Source organism: Aythya marila (genome assembly GCF_965140915.1).
Source record: "Aythya marila genome assembly, chromosome: 12".
Taxonomy (NCBI): Eukaryota; Metazoa; Chordata; class Aves; order Anseriformes; family Anatidae; genus Aythya; species Aythya marila.
Window position 1 is genome coordinate 2,922,762 of NC_139053.1, and position 19,392 is coordinate 2,942,153.

A 19,392-nucleotide genomic window follows, 5' to 3' on the forward strand; every position below is an offset into this window, starting at 1 on the left:
GCTATAGCAACCACTGCACTGCAATTACCATAGTGACATGAGAAGAATAGAAAAAGTAATAATGAAGAGCTCTTACTTGTTGGAGCAATGTGTCAGCCAAATAAGTGCAGAATTCTCTAGTGCCCAGCTCTGCTCACCTTCATCAATTGAAATGCCATTTGTAATAAGCATGTCACAAAGCATTTCTGATTTATTTTAAAAAGGGCAATACAACTTTGTCAATTGTTCACTGTCCTTCAGTAAGGTTAATATACAAATCATCACCATCATGTAACAGAGTGGGGGCTACTTATTTTACAGGTTCCAATTTAGATGAAGCCTAAGGTCTACTACATTACTGTGTATTTCATATATGTAGACCTATATCTGTCCATTTTTCCATTAAAATATACATACACATATAAACATGTACATACAGAAATATTGTAGACCTTACAGACTCACATATATAGATGCACACAAATATATGTTTGAATACATTTTCCATGAAAAAATATAAATTATTGGAGTGCATCGGGCATAAGGAATCTTAGTACCTCAGTGCTTAGCTACTAAGACTATACACTAACATCTGTAACAGTTTCTCATGAATCACCAAGTTGTGGTGTTTTTTTTAATTTAATTTTATTTTATTATTTAACATGTTTATTTACCTAAATCATTTCTACTCGATAGCTATTGTTCAACCTTATTAATACAAGAAAAGGAATCTAACCCCAAATTAGCTGCCTTTGAGTAACATACTAACTGAGAAATTGTAAACATACTCCCACCCCCACCTTTTTTTCCCCTTTTCAAAGGGCAGGTAAAGACTTGGGAAGGCTGGGAAGGTTTATTCAAATAAAACTTTTGGAAACAGAACATAATGTTAGACTAAGTCATCTTCTGAAACAAAAGATGCTTCGTTAAATGTATATATGATCAATAAATCAGAATCTTGGAGTGAGAAGCACAACGCTGCATAAATAGAAAGGTGGGTGTAAATGAGAAAAAGGCAGCTCAAATGATATACTCCTAAATTCATGCCTAGACTGGATGTAGCTCCACAGTCTGATGTGCACAAGGTTAAGTAAATAAGAAGTGGCAGAGAAGCACAATTCTTTGAGACCTTTAGGGAACAGAGAGCCCGGAACACCAGCTACGAGATACAGAAAATGTTGAAAAAAGGGAAGAAAAGAGAGGCAAGCAACACTAAAAATACTGTAGGATGGGAATGTAACAAGCTTGTGACTGTATACTGAACATGTTTCTAGTCGTAGCAGCTGCATCCCACTGTCAGAGAAGATACTTGCAGCATACACAAAGCAGAGCACGAGAGCAATGGTAGGTTCTGCTCTGAGGAATCATTTACATCATTTGATAAAAGCTACTTAGGTCGAAGGTAATGCAACCTTCTAATGCATCTCATTCCCCATTTTCCCTTGTGCTAGTCTGATTGGTTGTGCAATGAAACTTCTTTCAGGCCCCATTACAGAAAGCCAGATTACAATTTAAATTGCCAACCATCACACCTTAACTTCCTTTTGACTTACGACAATCATTATTTCATCATTTTTGAAACTGAAAACTGAAAAAAAATGAGATGTTAAAGTCTGACAAACCATTTCTAATAAGGCATTTTCTTTAGCTCACTACACACAGAACCTGTACAATAACTGCCTACCTTTTGAAGTCTCTAGATACATGCTGACACTGCAAAGTGGGTAAATGCAGTGTTGTTCTGGTAACACAAGATTTTGCCTCTTGGCTGTTAGATTGATGCAGAAAAAAATACTGGATTGAAAGTTATCAGAACTCAACTGAAATACTTTGCAATGCAACTTTGCTCCCTCCTTCCAATTACTGTATAACCACATTTAGAGAAGTATTTAGGCAGGTTTTTTTATTTTTGGAGGTGGTAGGGCATTATTCAACTTCCATCAGACTGCGCTTCATAAATAACAGAATTTAAATTATATCACTTCATTACTCATGCACGTTGTTTTAGTAGTACATTGACTTCAGTATCCTCTAAAACTTTGTTCAACAAGAAAATAATTATTCATTGTCTTGTTTTAAATGAACGTTGGCAAGATGAAGAAAAAACTAATGCACTACTCAACTTCCTATCCACTGTTGCAACAGAAGATGAATTAAATACTGAAGTCATAATTGTACTCAAATAGTAATTTCAAAATCATAGCTGTATTTCCATAACTGTCAGAATACACGTGGCTTCTCTATCAACACACACATAAACACACTTACAGCACTCCTTTCGCTCCCTTAGGAAAGTTAAAACACATATCAGCATTGTGACATGCGAAGATAAAAGCCACCTTAACACCTGACTCAAAGCAAGATTCAAAAAAAATAACCCCTAGGAAGTTCATTCATGCCTAATTTCTTTCATTAATATCATGAATCTCTTCACATTTATTTTCCCTTATCAAAACATTCCCAGCATGGATACAGCCATTGACAATCTGTACTAAGCTTTTGTCAAGTTAGTTCCTTCAGACTTAATTACAGATGGGAATTTTTCCTTATCTTCTACATACAGAGATTCAAACCTCAGCAACCAATTATCTTCTATTGCCAACATGGCAGTCTAAAACCTATTGTATCCAATTCTTACTTGAAAGTCCACAAAGCACTTTTTTTTTTTTTTTTTTTTAAAAACTTTCTTCCCTCCTCTTCTCTACAATTGAAGACTGCAGAAAGCTGACCTAGAGACCACACAATTCCCTCCGCAGTTTCATTTAAAAAGACTTCTATGCCTAGAAACAGTGAAGCAAGATAGCTGCTTTACTTTTCCCATGCAAGTCTCCTCCGCTTCTGCAGCTGAACAGATGACATAATATGACAGTCATTTTTCAACACAAAGGACATGGAACATTCCTTCTTTCATATTTGTGCATATTTTGCCTGTTTGAAATGTGTCTTCTGTGTTTCAGCCATGTTTTAAGCACTCCATAACTAGGAGTCCTTGCATCAGATTTCTTCACACTTCCCTTTTGCATGCTAATTAGAAGCGACTGAAAGACATACCTATGCTCAGCCACAAAAAGGTCTAGAAAAATAATCCCTGTAAAGTTCTATACAGGTGTCCCAATAAAGCCTAATCTGATAATCAAAAAAGGCATCTGCCTCCGCTAATGATTATGAGAACATCAGCTCACATCAGCCAAGGAAGTGGCACTGATGCCTTGAGAAGAGCATTTCTATGTGTTTCACGAAAATCTACATAACAAGAGCTTCATCAAAACATGTCCCAACACTGAGGAGATGGTGGAAAGAAAAACCATTAAAGTGTCTCCCCTCTTTCACCCTGGATGGGCTTGTGTCATCTGCATTCACCCGTGAAGATGAAGACAATAGTGAGAATGCAGCTGTTCTGGAAGAGGGAGCAAGGCCCTCATACTGCAAGATCTATGCTGGGTAGATACCCACCTTGTCTCTCATTGATGAAATGGTTGAGATCTTTTAGAATAATCAATTCCAAAGAAGTCAGCCACTGAAACGCCAGCATTGCCTTCAATAGATGGTATTGATTGTTCCCCACCTCTCTATTCTTGTTGCCATCCATGCTGTCCCTCTGCATTCGTTTCTGGGCATTTCTTAAGTTGCTGCAGGCGTTCTCTCCCATTAAATTTATTAATGTAAAGATTGTTCCACTACACCCTCATGTTGATGCTTCCCCTATGAGTTTGATGATAGCTAGCAGAGCAGTGCGTTACACAATTGGTGATGGAACTCAAACAATGCAGCTCCCTGCTGCTGCCATCACGACACCAGCCAGTGTCACCATCACCTTGGCTGTACCACCACGACGCAGCATACCGCACTGTTACGGTGCTGTGCACTCAATGTATTCACATTTTCAAAGTTTTAACTCTAACATCTGAGCCATTCTTCTCTTCTTTGCAAAGGCACCCCACAGTTTTTTAAAACCCCATTAATTATGATAAATTTCTAAAATTATGATATATCACTTGGGCTCATTAACTACCTAACACAGAGATGAAAATATCCTACAAGAAGATTGCTTTCCACAGTGCCATCATTAAAAAAAGATCTGCTATATCTGCTTAATACTTATTAAGACACATTATTCAGAACATCAGCTTGGAAAATAGTTACAAAAAATAACATTTAAAATTATTTTTAATTGCAAAAATGTAGTATTTATACACAAGTGTTTATATTTGTGAACATAAAAAGATATTACAAAAAAATATTTAAAAGGGTTTACAAAACACTGTAAACATTTCACAGAAGAACCTAGACCATTCTTCAGGTTTCACCTTACTTCATTTACTAATGATCTGTAAATTAATCCACAGCTGTTATATAAAGGACTAAGGAAATTAACTGTCCAGCAGAGATGTCTTCTAGTTAAAAGTCAGGAAATAGCTTTTCTAGAATTCTTCTAGGTAGCAGCAGTAGAGCAGGAGAACTGGACACATTCTAATATGGAGTTGGACTTCATTTAAAAAGCTGTCATGCCCCCATGTCACAATTGTTAAAAATTAAAATAATGCAACAAGGTGACATTTGACAATGTTTAAAGACAGGCTCAGCCTCAACAATGTGATATATGAAGTATAATAAATTAATTCTTTATTAAGATAGATGTCACTGACACAGTAGTGTCAGCAGAATTAGGCCTGTAGTATTTTTTGGGTCACAAATTTCTTATCTTAAGAGCACACACAGTAAGTATTTTTTGGACTATAAAACCAACCATTCCTGTTGTCCATAACATGACACACACATTGATAAGCCAGAACTAATTGGAAAAAGTACCTTTTACTAGAAAAATAGAGGCTTTCACTAACCCTTGCAAACAGATGTTAGTGAAAGTTAGTTGCATTTACATATAAATTAAGATTTTCTTCTGTCCAAAAGCCTCCCAGAATTTTTAAGATATTAAAATCTTACTATTTCAATCAAGAAAAAAACACCTGTGCATTAAAGGAGGTTTTGCTTGCTTCAGAAAAAAAATCAAAACACAATAACAAAAACCAAAATACATCTGATAAAAATAGGTTTGATACTGGTACAATAGCTGAAAGAACGTAGATATACATGAGTTAGACTATACTGGAAAAGCCACAGTTGAATTTAACTGAATGTATTAATAAAATATTCCTACATATTTCAAGATTTACAGGCCAATAGATGTAACACCTTAAAAAAGTAACTTCATAATTCAACAAAAAAGAAACACGAGATATGAGTAGTTCAGAAAAATGAAACTCACCAAAATCCGCAAACACAGACTGCCCAACAATCACCACACCACTGGGTATTTCTTTGCTTTTCCCAGCTTTAGAGAAGTTCCCATCCTATCAACCAGAACAAAGATGACGAAGAAACTGAACTGCAAATCAAGTAATAAAGCTTGACTTTCAAACCAAAGAAAATACACTTCAATAAAGAAGAGCTTAAGAGCTCTTAGGTAAGAGAAAGCTTAACTGTGGAAAACTGCACTGCTTGGATAGTAGAACTGAGTTTTTGCATTTCTAATCTTTCATGGAATCCTATGAATATCCAGTGGTAACGTTCTTCCGATAGAGTTGTCCCCATTTTTTTTTTTTTTTTGTGTTATTCGAAACAGCCTGAGTTTTCAGCACCAAAATCTAAATCATTAATTATTTTGAACACTAACGTGTGTTTAGGCAGTGACATGCAATTTTACAGATAATATTTAAAAACACACATGCTTCTGATTTTCCTTCTACTAAGGAAATCACGATTTTACATTATGTCTGGTTCAGGTCTTGTTTTAATTGTCTATTATTAAAATCTTGGCTCGCAGAATGTAATATTCTAATATTTCTTCAGAAAGTCAGAAGAGTGCTGGATTCCTGTTTATCATAAAACTGGATAACGCCTGGACCAAAACCCATTTAAAATGTAAAGTTTTTGTAACCAAGTAACACAATTCAAGGCCCACTTTTGTAGTCACTGCAATCAGTTCATGAAGTGACACAGATACAACTATACATACCTAAGTTAAAAAAAACTGAAATGAATAGAGTCAGCAATATGTTAACTGGCTTTTAGCCTATGTACTTCATGAACAAAAAGTAACAAGGCCTTGGTTTGTTCTCCAACTACCACCTTTCTCATTCTTGCACTCAAAATTCTTATACATACACTTGTTGAAAGAAAGGGGGATCATCAGATACCACTGATGCGAGAAATCCTCAGGTAGCTATAGTGAACATGTCACAGGATGCCATCAGTGATGAGATACATCTGCTGTATGACCTACCCAACTTGATCTATGCCAAGTTTGGCAGGTACTCATTTCATTATCTTACCTTTCCTAAGCTACTTGATGGTGGTTCTTAGTCACTTCCTTCTCAGTAATTCCACCTAAAAGCATATGTAGAATTCCCTTCCCTCTGCAGCTCTTCCACCTTGCACTTGGCTCAAGCTTGGCCACCAGAGCTGGTTTCCCAGGACCATGTACAGGTGGATTTGACTATGTTCACAAGGAGACTCCACAATCTGAGCCACCTGTTGTTAATGCTCAGTCACCCATCCACAAAAAAAAAAAAAAAAAAAAAAAAACTCTGAAGTTCAGAGAGTTTCTCCTATAACAAAAAGTTCTCCTATAAGTTCAGCAGTTTCTCCTATAACAAAAAGTAAACTTTTTTGCACAGATGTGAACACTCTTAACTACAGTAATTTAGGTTAGCATGTAGCCTAAGGGATGCATTTAGTTTCAAATTAATTAATATCATTAGTTGTTAACAACGATGTTCTTAGATAAATAAATAATCATTTGACCTGTTTCTGCCCAACCTTGAGTTACACTTGTGGTATTTGGTTAACATAGGACTTGGAGTTTTCTCAGCTGTAACTTGTGTACATAGTCAAATGGCTAGGAGTGAGATTTGGAACCTCTGTCCCGAAACATGGAATCACAGTTCTAAGAAAGCTTAACAAAATTAAATCTTTGAGACTACAAAAGTAAAAACAACTTATCATTGATTTCTTCATAAACCATTGTGCTAAGTGTCAGTAGATTACTACAACAGCTGATGACACAGCAGGAGTCCTGCTAATGCATGTAAAGTCAATCTGATTGGTTTCCTTTGCAGTCATGTTAAAAAAACCTGCAGGGAAACGTATGCTGAGTAAAAGATTTCCTTCAATTCGGTTCAATTCCTTCCTAACATCAGGCACGTCAGACAACCTTTAATGTTTTGTTTGTTTGATGTTTCTGCATTTTAACAGAATGGTTATTTGAGTCTCTCTTACCTTATTTACCCACGTCTCAAATTGAATGCTGCGTGCATTTGACGTAGTAAGGAACAAATCTGTGAAGGAAGAAAAAACAAGAGAAATAGAACATTTAACATTAACTGAAGAACATTTTTTAAGCATAAAGAAAGAGACAGGCTTCAAAACTAAGAAAAAGTATACATAATTATATTTTTTCAAGTCAAAATTAAAAATGAAAACCTAATAGGAGCCTTTTATTACATCCTTTTATTTTGGATACATAAATAACATATGCTGTTGACAGGAAGAGAAAAAGATGGAGAAATGTTTCAGGCTTCCTTTCCACAAAATTCTCTTAAACATGAAAACAGTGCAAAAGAGTGCTTCAGATAATTTATCTGATGATACTACTTATAGAGGAGCTTATTCAGGAGAAGGGGAAGAAAGAAGTTCATAAAGGGCATCAAAAAAAAGAAAAAAGCCTGAGGGAGAAAATAAAGGATGATCTCTAGTGTACCGAAGATAAAGAAAATCACCCTTTAAAATTTAAGCACTTGATTTCTTTTCCATTGTCCTCCTTCTTTGCTTTCTAGTTTAAAATATCACTATTTGAGTTAGAACACAACCATTACTCTGTGGGCAGAAAAAAATGAATTAAAGAAAAAAGAATATTAATGCCATACCCTGAGGTGTTTTAGTGAATAAGCAGGTGGACTGCTGTACAGGGAATTTCAAATGGCATAATAAGGGGTACTGTCTTACAGGAAAAAGGAAAAAAACAGCACCTGAATATCAAATAAAAAAACAACAAAATGGAAACAAAAGATTTCGCTCAGAGGTTCCCCCTCCCCAATGGAGGTTATGTTAATTCTGTTCCTCTGAATACTTGAAACAGCAATTTCCTTTAGGGCACTCACGTGAAAAGCCTTATCATGATAATGTGCTTCATCGGAATGAATTTTATTGCTGCTTAAGCATTTCTTGAAGACAGTGTCAGAAGACATAGAAATGGTCTGAAAATACCAGGGATGTAACTTAAAAAGCATTTATAAGCTCTGAATTTTGAACTTGCATGTAGAAGGAAGATTAAGCAATACTGCTGATTACCACTGGATATAAAACAAAACAATTAAAATTGAATACATTTGTGTGTGGGGAAGGGGTTGTTAATAAAAGAAAAAAACAGAAGATTGGAAGCCTCTTTTTTTTTTTTTTTTTTTTTCCAAGACTTAAATGATCCAACAAGTATTTCAAGTAGGGTTGTAGTACATTCATGCTGCAATCTGCACTGCAATTTGCAATTTGTTATGGACTACGTCACGTACAGAGTATGCCACAACAGGCTCTTCCAATATCATATTTAAGTACACAGCAAATGACTAATATTTGATTAGCAAATATAATAGATTGCCTAACCTTTTGCAGACATTTTTGTTGGCACTGTACCTGTTTTCCCAAGCCATCTCTGACTCAGTTTCAGGCACTGCAGCTCTGACCTCTCACCTTTAATTGCTAAGCCAGTCCTCTCCCTGCCCAGTCCTCTGTGCAAGGAGAGATCCCGGGGACCATTAACACAGCATTCCTGCCGCTAATGCTATGCTTATGTGTTTTGTGGCTTTCCCAGAATTAGACAAAATAGCACAGCTGCTAACACAAGCCATAATTCACTTAATACTATTCTGCTAGAAATCTAGCTCTGAATAGTTGGTTATTGCTAGGTTAAATAAACCCATCAAGTTCTTAAGCAACACAGTTATGCTTCTATGGTAGAAAACACCACAAAAGGCAGATATGAGTTATGCTGGGAGTATTACTAACTCCCTAGCTCTTTAAATCATTTTCAGTTAAAACCTTCAGTTCATTAAAAATAAGAAGAGCAAAAATCAAACAGCATTATCTCTTAACTGATTTAACATGTGATGGAGTTTTATTTTTTTAATTATTCTCAGTTTTAAAACCTATATTAATGCAGCATGCCATGCCAACTTCTTAGTAACAAACAATATTTCCTTCAATGGGTAAATGCAGTGTCACATATCCTTAAAACAGAAGGGAGAAATAGATAAATTGATGTTCTTCACATATTAATGGGAAGTCACATAAACATTACTAGGAATTAAAGCATCCATAAGCAGAAATACATCTTGTTTTCATTTGAGCTTTACAGAGTAAATGTATTAGTTACAGCTCCTCAGAAAATATAATGGCCATGTTTTACACAAGAGACATTCCTTATGGTTCAGCCCAGACAGAACTACAACAGGTCACAGAAAACCAGGCACTCAGCAGGGACTGGGCAACACGGACAGCCCAGTGAACCGCAAAGCTGTCAATCCTGACCTCCAGCACCAGCCACTAGCCGCTCACTCACATACGAGGGAGTTACGTGGAACAGAGCATGAATGGGTACTCTGTACGACTTTGTAGGAACATGCAACAACATCAGAAAAAGAAGTGATTTGCAGTGCATTTTTCTTATGCATTAAAAAAAAAAAAAAATTTGTCCCCTCATCCTCAGTCAGGAGCAGATTACGCTCGTTTTCTTCTGCATTCTTCCCCCACCCCTCCGTGATTTCATAAGTATATAGAAATATTCAGAAATAATTGCACAGGGACCAGAAATAATAGAGAAGGACAAAAAGCAACAGGCCCAAAATCTGAGATGTTAGGACCAGATTCAAAAGCAGTGTTAAAATAAACATTAAACAAGGGTGGGGGGCCCCACAGTAGCTGGTTTGTCACACAATAATAATCGCAAGGAGTGCATTTAGCTATCTGCAGCGTAGGAGGAATAAATCAAGACACTAAATGTAAGTCAAACTACAAAGAGGTAATGGAAAGACAATAATTTAAAATGTCTTCAGTGTTTACTTTGCTAAGAAGTGGAGGTGCTTATAGGTTTAAAATCTTTGTTCAGACGTTGTACAAACCAGGTATTTTAGTATGAATGCTTGCTTCATGGTTTGAGAGTAAGAAGTTTTCAACAACTGTACTTTTCTATGGTTTGCAAGGGATCAGTGCCAAGCATCACCTACTACAGTGGCTTTAAGATGAGGAAGTTCAGCAACATGCCTGTTTCATGCCTTTTTCACACTGAACTTCCTCTCACTGCTCAAACCACCCCCAATCTCTTGAAAGCTGGGAAATTACTTTTTGTTTCTCTGATACACTCCTCTGGCCCTCCTTGTCCCTAACTTGTTTACATGCTACACGCCCAATTGAGCCATCGCACCAAAGCAGCTCAGGCCTACTGTAATATTACACTGCACTGCTAAAACGCGAAGGCAGACAAAAATAGCAGACTATCTTCTGTAAATAGTATAGGTGAGCTAGTGCCACGCTGCTCCTGAGGTAAAGCAGCAAGCCGTGATTTCCCATATTCCCCAATTTAATACAACTATAGGAAAGCTTCCTGTAGTTCTAGAGCTAGCTGAACCAATTCACCTGCTACGTTAATGCCAATTGTCCTCCTTAAACCAGCTCACAAACTACGTGTTTCAAATTCTCATGCATGTTTTTGTGATTAAATCCTTTGGCACTGGAGTAAAATGAAACTTCAGTATTTAAAAGTAGCTTCCTATTTGGAACAAGCATATCATAGATATCAAAGCAAGCATAAGAAGAACATTTCTTTGTAACAGAAGTAGTGTAAAGTACCTCAGACAATGTTACTTAGATACTTCAAGTAGCAATTTACAAAATTTGTATAGTTTAGAATTGCAAATGTTTTCTCCAAGTCTGTAGGAAAGAATCCAAGCCTTAGAAAAACCCAGTCCTGCTTGGTAAAGTACTTTAGATCAGATGATTTCCAAAGGTTACTTCCAGCCTAATTTATTTTAGGATTCTGACTTTATTATATATGCTTTCGATTATTAGGAACAAGAACTCGTGAGACAAGGTTGGTCCATTAAGAATGTGTGATATTTATATTTTTCTATACAGCCATAGCAAGTAATCTTGGCAAGCACTGCCTTCCCAAAGGAGTGTCTGTAGCAGGTGTCTTTCCCAACTGCTACTACACATTTCCTTAGCCTATCATTACCACCTTCCTTAATATAGGAGGGCTGCAGGAGAATATATGGAACCAACAAATGCATTAAGATATGTACTCGGTACTCGGATGACATGACAATGAAGGGATACACAGTTCATTTCTATAAGTTGTATTTTAATACACTAATTATCTTGAAAACAGCAACAATTTTGTTTTGCTTCTAGCAGAGCCATGAAAACTCAACACCTCTTTCCTACAAGGAATGCATCTCGTATTACAAACGCTAAGGAAACGTCACTTCAAAGATATGCTGCCCACTGCCTTTTGGAAGCAGTTGTGGTAGCAGTTTCAGCTGAAGAAAACAAAACCATTTGCACATAGATCTGTAAGTTCTGAAAGCACAGATACCATATTAAGTGCTGGTCCATATGCTCTGTTGAAATGCTTATAAACCTAATGGCAGCACAATGTGAGTTATTTACAACCTGAGGTTATAAAATGAAATAAACTTGAGCCCAAGATTTTTTTTTTTTTTTTATCATTTACAGAATATAAAAGTGATTCTCCAGATAATTTCACTAAACCATATGTATACAAATGGATGCTAAAAACAGTAGGCATGTATGTATAACCCTCTGACTATTATAGATTCTGGAGATACACACTGAAAATGATACAGAGGAAGAAAAAAAGTCAGTTTGGCCATTCTCCTACTGCCACTGCCAGATAGAGAACACTGGGTCAGTTGCATGGACCACCAGACTAGGCCTGCAAGGGCACTTCTTCATTTATGACATGATGTAGAAAAGGTAAGTAAAATCCTTAATAACTGGGATAGTGGAATGTCCTCATGTCAGTCTTCCCAAAATTTAATGCTTACAGCCTAACTGAATGGCTAGAGCTATGAAAAAGCATCATCATTAGGCAGGAAACGTTTCTCTTGAACAAATGCGAAGTGACGCGTGTCACATATAAATGTTCTGCTATTTTTGATTTAGCAGGCAATGGTTAACAAAAACAACACAAGTAATGGGAAAATTCATAAACCAAGTTCAACACCCTAGAAATAAGAAAAAAATCAAGGAGGTTACCCAGCATTTTAATCCATGAGACTGAAACCAAATCTAAGTATATACTAGATACATAATACAGAAGATGTCTGACACAGGCTATGACACAAAATCACGCTATCATTTTACTCACAGCCTCATTTTCCCTTAAAAGTGACTTGGTGAGGAAATTTGGCTATTCTTTAATTTGAGTTAGTTGGCTTAGTAATGAAATGCTGCTATCCAATCCCTAGTACCACTAATCAAGAGTAAATACATATACCAAACGCTGAATTCAGCATTCACTCTTACTAAAAAAAGAGCTAGGTCACTATGAAAAACGTTGCCCCAAATTGTCAAATTCTAAACCAGTTCTACCCCCACTTCAGTTTGTGCAAGTGGCTCAGCAAGCATAACTGAACGTTAGATAAAGTTCAACACAGAGCTAGAGAGACAGCTTAGAAGACTTCAGCCCAACTGGAAAAATTCAGACAAGCTTACTAAACAGATAGTATTCCAAACCCTACTTCTAAACATTAATTTTACTTATTAGCACCACTAAGAAATTACAACAAAGCCAAACTACACAGAATCTGCTTCAAGTTCACTTTTAATTAACCTTGTTCTTTTCCTTCACTTTTGAGTGTTATAAAAACCAGTACTATTTATAGATAGAGTGTTCATTTCACTAATAACTGATTTGACCTTTCTGTTTAATGTCAGAGGGCTTTACTTCAAAATTAAAACCTCCAGCAACTATAGTTATCTTCAGAAACCACCAGGGCATAAGCAATATTCTTAAGTTATAGCTTGATTTCACATTTCCTTCAGAAACTTCAGTTAATAAAGAAAAAAGCCCCCCCCCCCTTTTTTTTTTTTTTTTTAAGTGCTATCAAAATGCATGAAGAGCAGTCAGAGCTTTCTCCTTACAAAACAAGGTTTTAACCAATTAGACCGTGCACGTGTGCATGTCAACTGTGTCTGAAAGATTTTTCATTTATGTGGAAGACTAGTTGTGGCACTGCACATTTCTAATACGTGCAACATTTAACCAGAAGTCTTGTGGATATGATCATCTGCTTGTATGTATTGGCATATGTAAATAATGTATTGAACTAGAAGTCTTTGCTGTAAATTCAATTTAAAAATAGAAAATATCACCACATTACAGATTTTTGTTTTTTTTTTTAGTCCCTACACACACTTCCAATATGCACAAACCTAACTTTATACAAAAACACTATATACAGCCAGTCTTATTTCTTTACTACAAGGAAATAAGAAGCCAAACCTTTAGTGCCTCTATTCATAAGTTGTTCCACTCAAGTACAGCAACCTTTTATCATTTATTATTCAGATTTGTCTGGTCAAGTTGGCATTAGCAGTGTACTAGATAACATGTAATATATCTACTGCCTATCTGAAATAATTTAGCTTTTACAGTATGTATAGAAGTACAACCACCAATGCTAATGAAGTTACGAATTAGTTGTCGTGAATTTCTGTTGCTAGTCACAAGAAATAGTAGTTACAGGACCCACTCCTTCTAGCCACTTCATCCTGTGAAAAATCTAAGCAAAACCAAAAGCACTTTGTGTGTTCCAAACAAGCTAATTTGTGTTTACAAATCTTTATGAAGTGTGGTTATAATAAAGGAGATTTTAGATTCCTATGTGATGTGGTCTAGGTGACCCTGCTTGGCAGGGAGGCTAGACCTGATGAACTCCAGAGGTCCCTTCCAACCTCAACAAGTCTGTGTGATTCTGTGATTATTTCTGCTTTTCAATTTTCATCTTTTTCTTTTCAAATGCAATAAACATTTACCAGAACAGCAAATAAGAAAGATGATATACAATTATAAACAATATAATTAAGCATTTAAATCTCTTTTCACTATTAAGAATGACTGCAGAAAAAAAAAAAACAACCAACATATGTACAGATTTAAAAGCATCATTTAAATAGAAAACTTCTAAATTAGTTTTATGCCAAACAGTTATGCATGTGAATATGCAGACCACATTGGACTATTCCTCTGCTTTTTAGCACTCATGAGTCCTCAGACAGAAAATTCTATTTATTTTTATAATAAAACCAACGATGTTGTTTCAAGCGATGGAAAATGACCACATTCAGCATTAAAGTATTTTCAGAACACATTTTCATGTTCCATGCTTCCCTACCCAACAAAATACTGGAGTCAGAACCAGTTTACTTTTCATCTGTTTGAAATTGATTACCATAAAAATATCATATTATCAGTATATAATGAAAATCTCCAAAAGGAATAGCCTTTGAGATATTTCATTATAGCAATTTCAATAACTGCTAAGCAGATAGCAGAGGTGATAGGAATCTTTTAGAGGGATTAGGTAAAACAAGTTGAAATGGCTGTTTCTTTTCTCTAGAGATCCTTACTTATCTTTTAATACTATTCATGACGTAAGCTATGATTAGGAAAAGAATCAATGGCAGAAGCAGACCAATCCCAGCAGAATCAAGAGAATTACACAGCTAGTGAAGTAAACAACTCTGAGCTCACCTTATGAAAGGGAGCTGGAACTGCCTGTGTTCCTGCACAGTGTTCAGTACCATGTGAAGTAATAGAGATAACCAATTTGGGAATAGTAACAATAGTTAAAAAAGCAAAAAATTTATATACATGTTTGTTGAGAATGAGATTTCCCATGTATCTTTTATAATACATCTTTTGACTCCATTATATGCTGTAAACTCTCAGGTGAGCTTTGTTATCTGAGCTTTAAACATATAGGGAATTAAAAATGAAACAGTGACCAGGTATTACTGGGTATTTATTTTGGGAAAGAGAAAAATGAAGAACAATTTGACTTCAAATGAAGACAAAAGATTTGTGTATATACACACACTTCTATTTTAAAACACCCCTCAAGCTAAGTTTTAAAAGGCCAGATAATTTGTTTACAAACATAATGAGCCTGGTTATTTTGACAGAGAATAAACACAGATCTACTACATAAAACAGTAGCTTTTATGATAATATTATAGGCAGAGAGGTTACCAGCTTCCATCAAAAGCCAACCAAAATTAAAGTACAATTCAATGAGAGTCTGACATCAAGCATTAGTGTCTTCAGAATCAAGATGTAGTTGATTACAACAGAGAAACACCTGTGGATTGAGTGATTGGTTTTCAAGAAAAAACGCCTACATTTATGGGTTTAAACTACGTGGGAATCAAAGAGAAAACACATTGTAAGTGTTCTGGGACATTAGGTTTCTAGATTCCTAAAGCAAAACAACATAAGAAAATTAACCATCAGAAACCAGTAAAGAGACTAGCAATTAGCTTACAGCAAGCTGTTTCTGACTAATGATTTTTCCACTTTATTCTTCCCAAAATCAAATTTATGAATTTCCCTTCATTGTCTGCAAACAGTTCCAAAAATATCTGCAATTATGCACACCATGTGCTAGCATTCAAGACGAGACAGGTTGCAAAAGCAGTATTTCCAAAACTTTCAAATCACATAACCCAATAAGGAACAAAATATTTAATACATTAGATATTTTTTCATAGCACTCAATGATACATCTGTCACTATGAAAAAAGTGACAGTATGATTGAGAGTCCAAGGCAGTTTGTCTCATACATTTAAACATTACTATTATTATTTGAAATATTTGCAGAACTATGGCCTGATTTCTTAGCAGACTTGTAACTAAGTCAAGACAGATTTATTGTTAATTACTGTAACAAAAGTATTACCAATAAAGTACTTCAACTTTGGCTTGGAAAGACAGCATTAGCCCTAACAGAACATCTGATATTTGAATATGATTACTGATAATTAAAACAAGATACCCAGTAAGGAAGAAGAAAAAGGAACATAGCAAAATTATCACTAGCCTAAGAATTTCAACTTTCGAGAAAGCACTTTTGATGCATCTATGAGAGTTTACATTACAACAAAAAAATTTTTTTTTTTTTTTTTTAAACCAGTCTTGGCCCCAGTTTCCAATTTTAACACTTCCTCTCAATATTTACATTCAGGTATTTCAACTGTGAAATCTTCAGGATGATGACCATGTTGGGAATAGTGTTTACTCAATAAAACAGTACCATCTCCACCCCCTAACACATCTGATACATATTTCCAAGAAAGACCGAGTTCCTATTTACTTCAAACTGAGTGAATACAAAGGTAAGTTACTTTTTACTCCCATTGCTCTAAGTCTAAATAGTTAAATCCTGTTCAAATACTTCCTAAGTCATGTGATATAAGTCTTTCAGTTGGAGGATATAACATTTTTAAGGCAAGCCTCTTACCTGAGGAGTCTGCTTTGGACATGCTCACCTCAGACTGTCCTGCTCTATAAAACACATCTGAAGTTAACCTGTTCAGACAAGCCTATGATTTTTAGCTTCAATATTAAGTTCTTTTTAACAGCTTAAGAACAAAGTGTGATTATGCATTACTAGACACATAGTAACCTCTTTCAAACAAGGCTTAGCACATTTCTCTCATCTTTCAGTGTATCTTGGTGCATACACAAACATCAGCATTGATGTAAGGTACAATTCTGACCTAAATGACTGGGTTGAAAGTTCTGATCCTTGGCAATTAAGAAGTGGGTTCTGGAATAGAGCCGTACAATTCAGGTGGAAAGGAAGAAAAGCCATGTGAATGAATATTTAAATACAGCCAGTGTCTCATCCGTTTACATATATAAAGTGTCACAATTATACATACTTATTTCCTCCTTGCTGAAGTCATTAAGACTTGGAATTCCAAATTCAACAACACTGTGTCATTTTTAAATATCTACAGTTTTATTGTTGAGAAACCATCAAGCTTTTTATGTAAAAGCACAGTTAATTTAACATTTTTCACCCAAATTCACATTTTACTTTTAACTGAAGTATAAGAGATGAAACTCTAATGAACTGTTGACTAAAAATTCAACCATAACACTGAAATGCGCACAGATATACCTATCAAAGGACAGAAGTATTCACTGTTTTTATCTTAAGTTCAGTAATAATTTCACTGTTTTTAAATTCTAAGAGGTAGAACATTTCTCAACAGGCATAAAATTTTGTGTGCTAATGTAGCAGGGCACATCACACTAGCAATTTGCATCACTTCCTAGAGTCAAGAAGGTATGTAAAGTGTGATTATGAGATAAAAATCAGTACTGTCGTAACTTCCTATACAGCTTTGAAAACATGCAATATGTAGTATTTACAACAATTACTTTTTGAGAATGTAGGTGCATAGGTGCAGCCCAGTGAGGCTGCATAGTCTCCATCCTCAGAGAGGTTCAAAACATGACTGCACATGACCCCAGGCACGGCTCTAGCTCCACTTTAAGCAGGAAGGTTGGACCAGACAGTTTCCAGACACCCCTTCCAACCTCCACCGTTCTGTGAACTAAGTTCCTCCCTAGAGCAACACGTACAGAATACACATGGAGATGACGCTTGGAAATTTGGTATTTATTTTCTCCTTATCCCCAACAGACCCTTCGGTAAAAACTTTATACGGCACATTTTTACATGGATTATATAAGATTGCTAGCCTAACTCAAACTTACTTACTGAATTAAAAATTGTAAAAATCTACATGATGCTTTATTTTAAGACAGCAGCAACATTACTATCTGAAACAACCTAGTTTAATTCTCACCAAGAAAGATTAGTATTATCTTTGTTCTTGTTACTGGATTTGTAAAATCCTTACACAGTTAGCCTTTCATGAAGCATTGTCAGGGATTAAGAACATCTTTATGAACACGTTCTCATATAAAGAAATCATAACAATTCAACTTCATTTCACCCAGAGCAGAGAAGCATGCCAATTAAAAGCTCTGTTTTGAGGGTTTATATCTTGGCAGGTTGAAAACGGATTAGACAAGAAACTAGCAAAAAACAAATTCTTAGCTCAGAGAGGATTTTTGGTTTTTCTTTTTCCCCTTTTCTCTCTCTCTTTTTTTTTTTTTTTAAATGTCAAGCACACTTCAAATCTCCTAAGCTGTTTATAATAATGGAGTTGCCAAAAATAGCCTAGCTAAAAAACACTGAATTGGCTGCATCTGTTACAGAACACAAAGAGCCCCAAAACATTGAAGAACATTAGAAAAAGGCCTTAAAAAAATAATAAAAAAATGGGGCATTCTGGAGGTTTTTATTTAAAACAAAACAAAACATCAGTGCATCCATTTTAGGTACAACTGTATCTTCATATTCATGAATAGTGGTACTACCAATGAGTAAATACTCTGATTTTTTCCAGAGAACACCACAGCAGCAGTAAACGTCATAATAACATTAAGTCTTTTGGACAACAGGATTTCAGCATGCAGACTATACCCCTGCATCCTTGCCAATACCTCCCTCTTAATTACTATGATTGTAATCTGCACAAGGACCTATGCTTAATGAGTTTTGTCCCAACTCAAGAATGGTAGCGCAGGTTAATACTGTCATAAGAATCACCTCATTTTCATTAGCTCTATCTCAATCGACCAACAACAGATTCCACTGACTCCGCTGAAAGGTAATATAACATCAATGATGCTCCTGGGCTGCCACAACTGTGCAGAGCAGGAACAGAGCTCATGAAACAGGAGAGACATTTAGATGTACTGCAAAGTCTATACAGACTGTACAGAGTGGGACACAGGACCAGTTAGGTATGTACTACAGCAATATCAGCACCTATTTCAGCAGTGTTTGGCAGACGGCATTTAGAAACACAGTGTTACCAATACTGTGTAGGCAGGGTTTTTTTTTTTTGTTATTCTGCTTTTACTTAAAAAAACAAAACAAAACAAAACACAGCTGAATAGCTTTATGACTCCTTCTGAGTCATTTGCCAAACCCTGTACAACCTAACACAAATTAAAGGAGGCACTGTGAGTACACCAAACAGGTATTTTTTGAAGAGGCACAGTAAGTTTCAAGGTACAATTTCATGTGTGGCTACAGGCAGACTACAACTGCTGCTACTAAAAGAGAAGAATCAGGTTCTCTCTGTGCTTACACTGGCTCTGGCAACCCTGAAACTTGATTGTGACCTGGATCAGTTTAATAACTCAAGTGAAAATGAATCATGCTCCATGCACCCTCTCTAATACATTTCTTGAG

The 19,392-nt window shown here is 35.8% G+C and overlaps 1 protein-coding gene across 1 annotated transcript in view; it reads right to left on the reverse strand.

Moving 5' to 3' along the window:
* ITFG1 (integrin alpha FG-GAP repeat containing 1) overlaps positions 1-19,392 on the reverse strand; it is a 72,856-nt gene that overhangs the window by 44,350 nt on the left and 9,114 nt on the right. Inside the window, exons 7-8 of the mRNA XM_082770043.1 lie at positions 7,258-7,316; positions 5,246-5,330 (exon numbers count right to left, since the gene is read on the reverse strand). Of these exons, the coding sequence (XP_082626169.1) occupies positions 5,246-5,330; positions 7,258-7,316 (144 nt within the window). The remainder of the gene's footprint in view (positions 1-5,245; positions 5,331-7,257; positions 7,317-19,392) is intronic.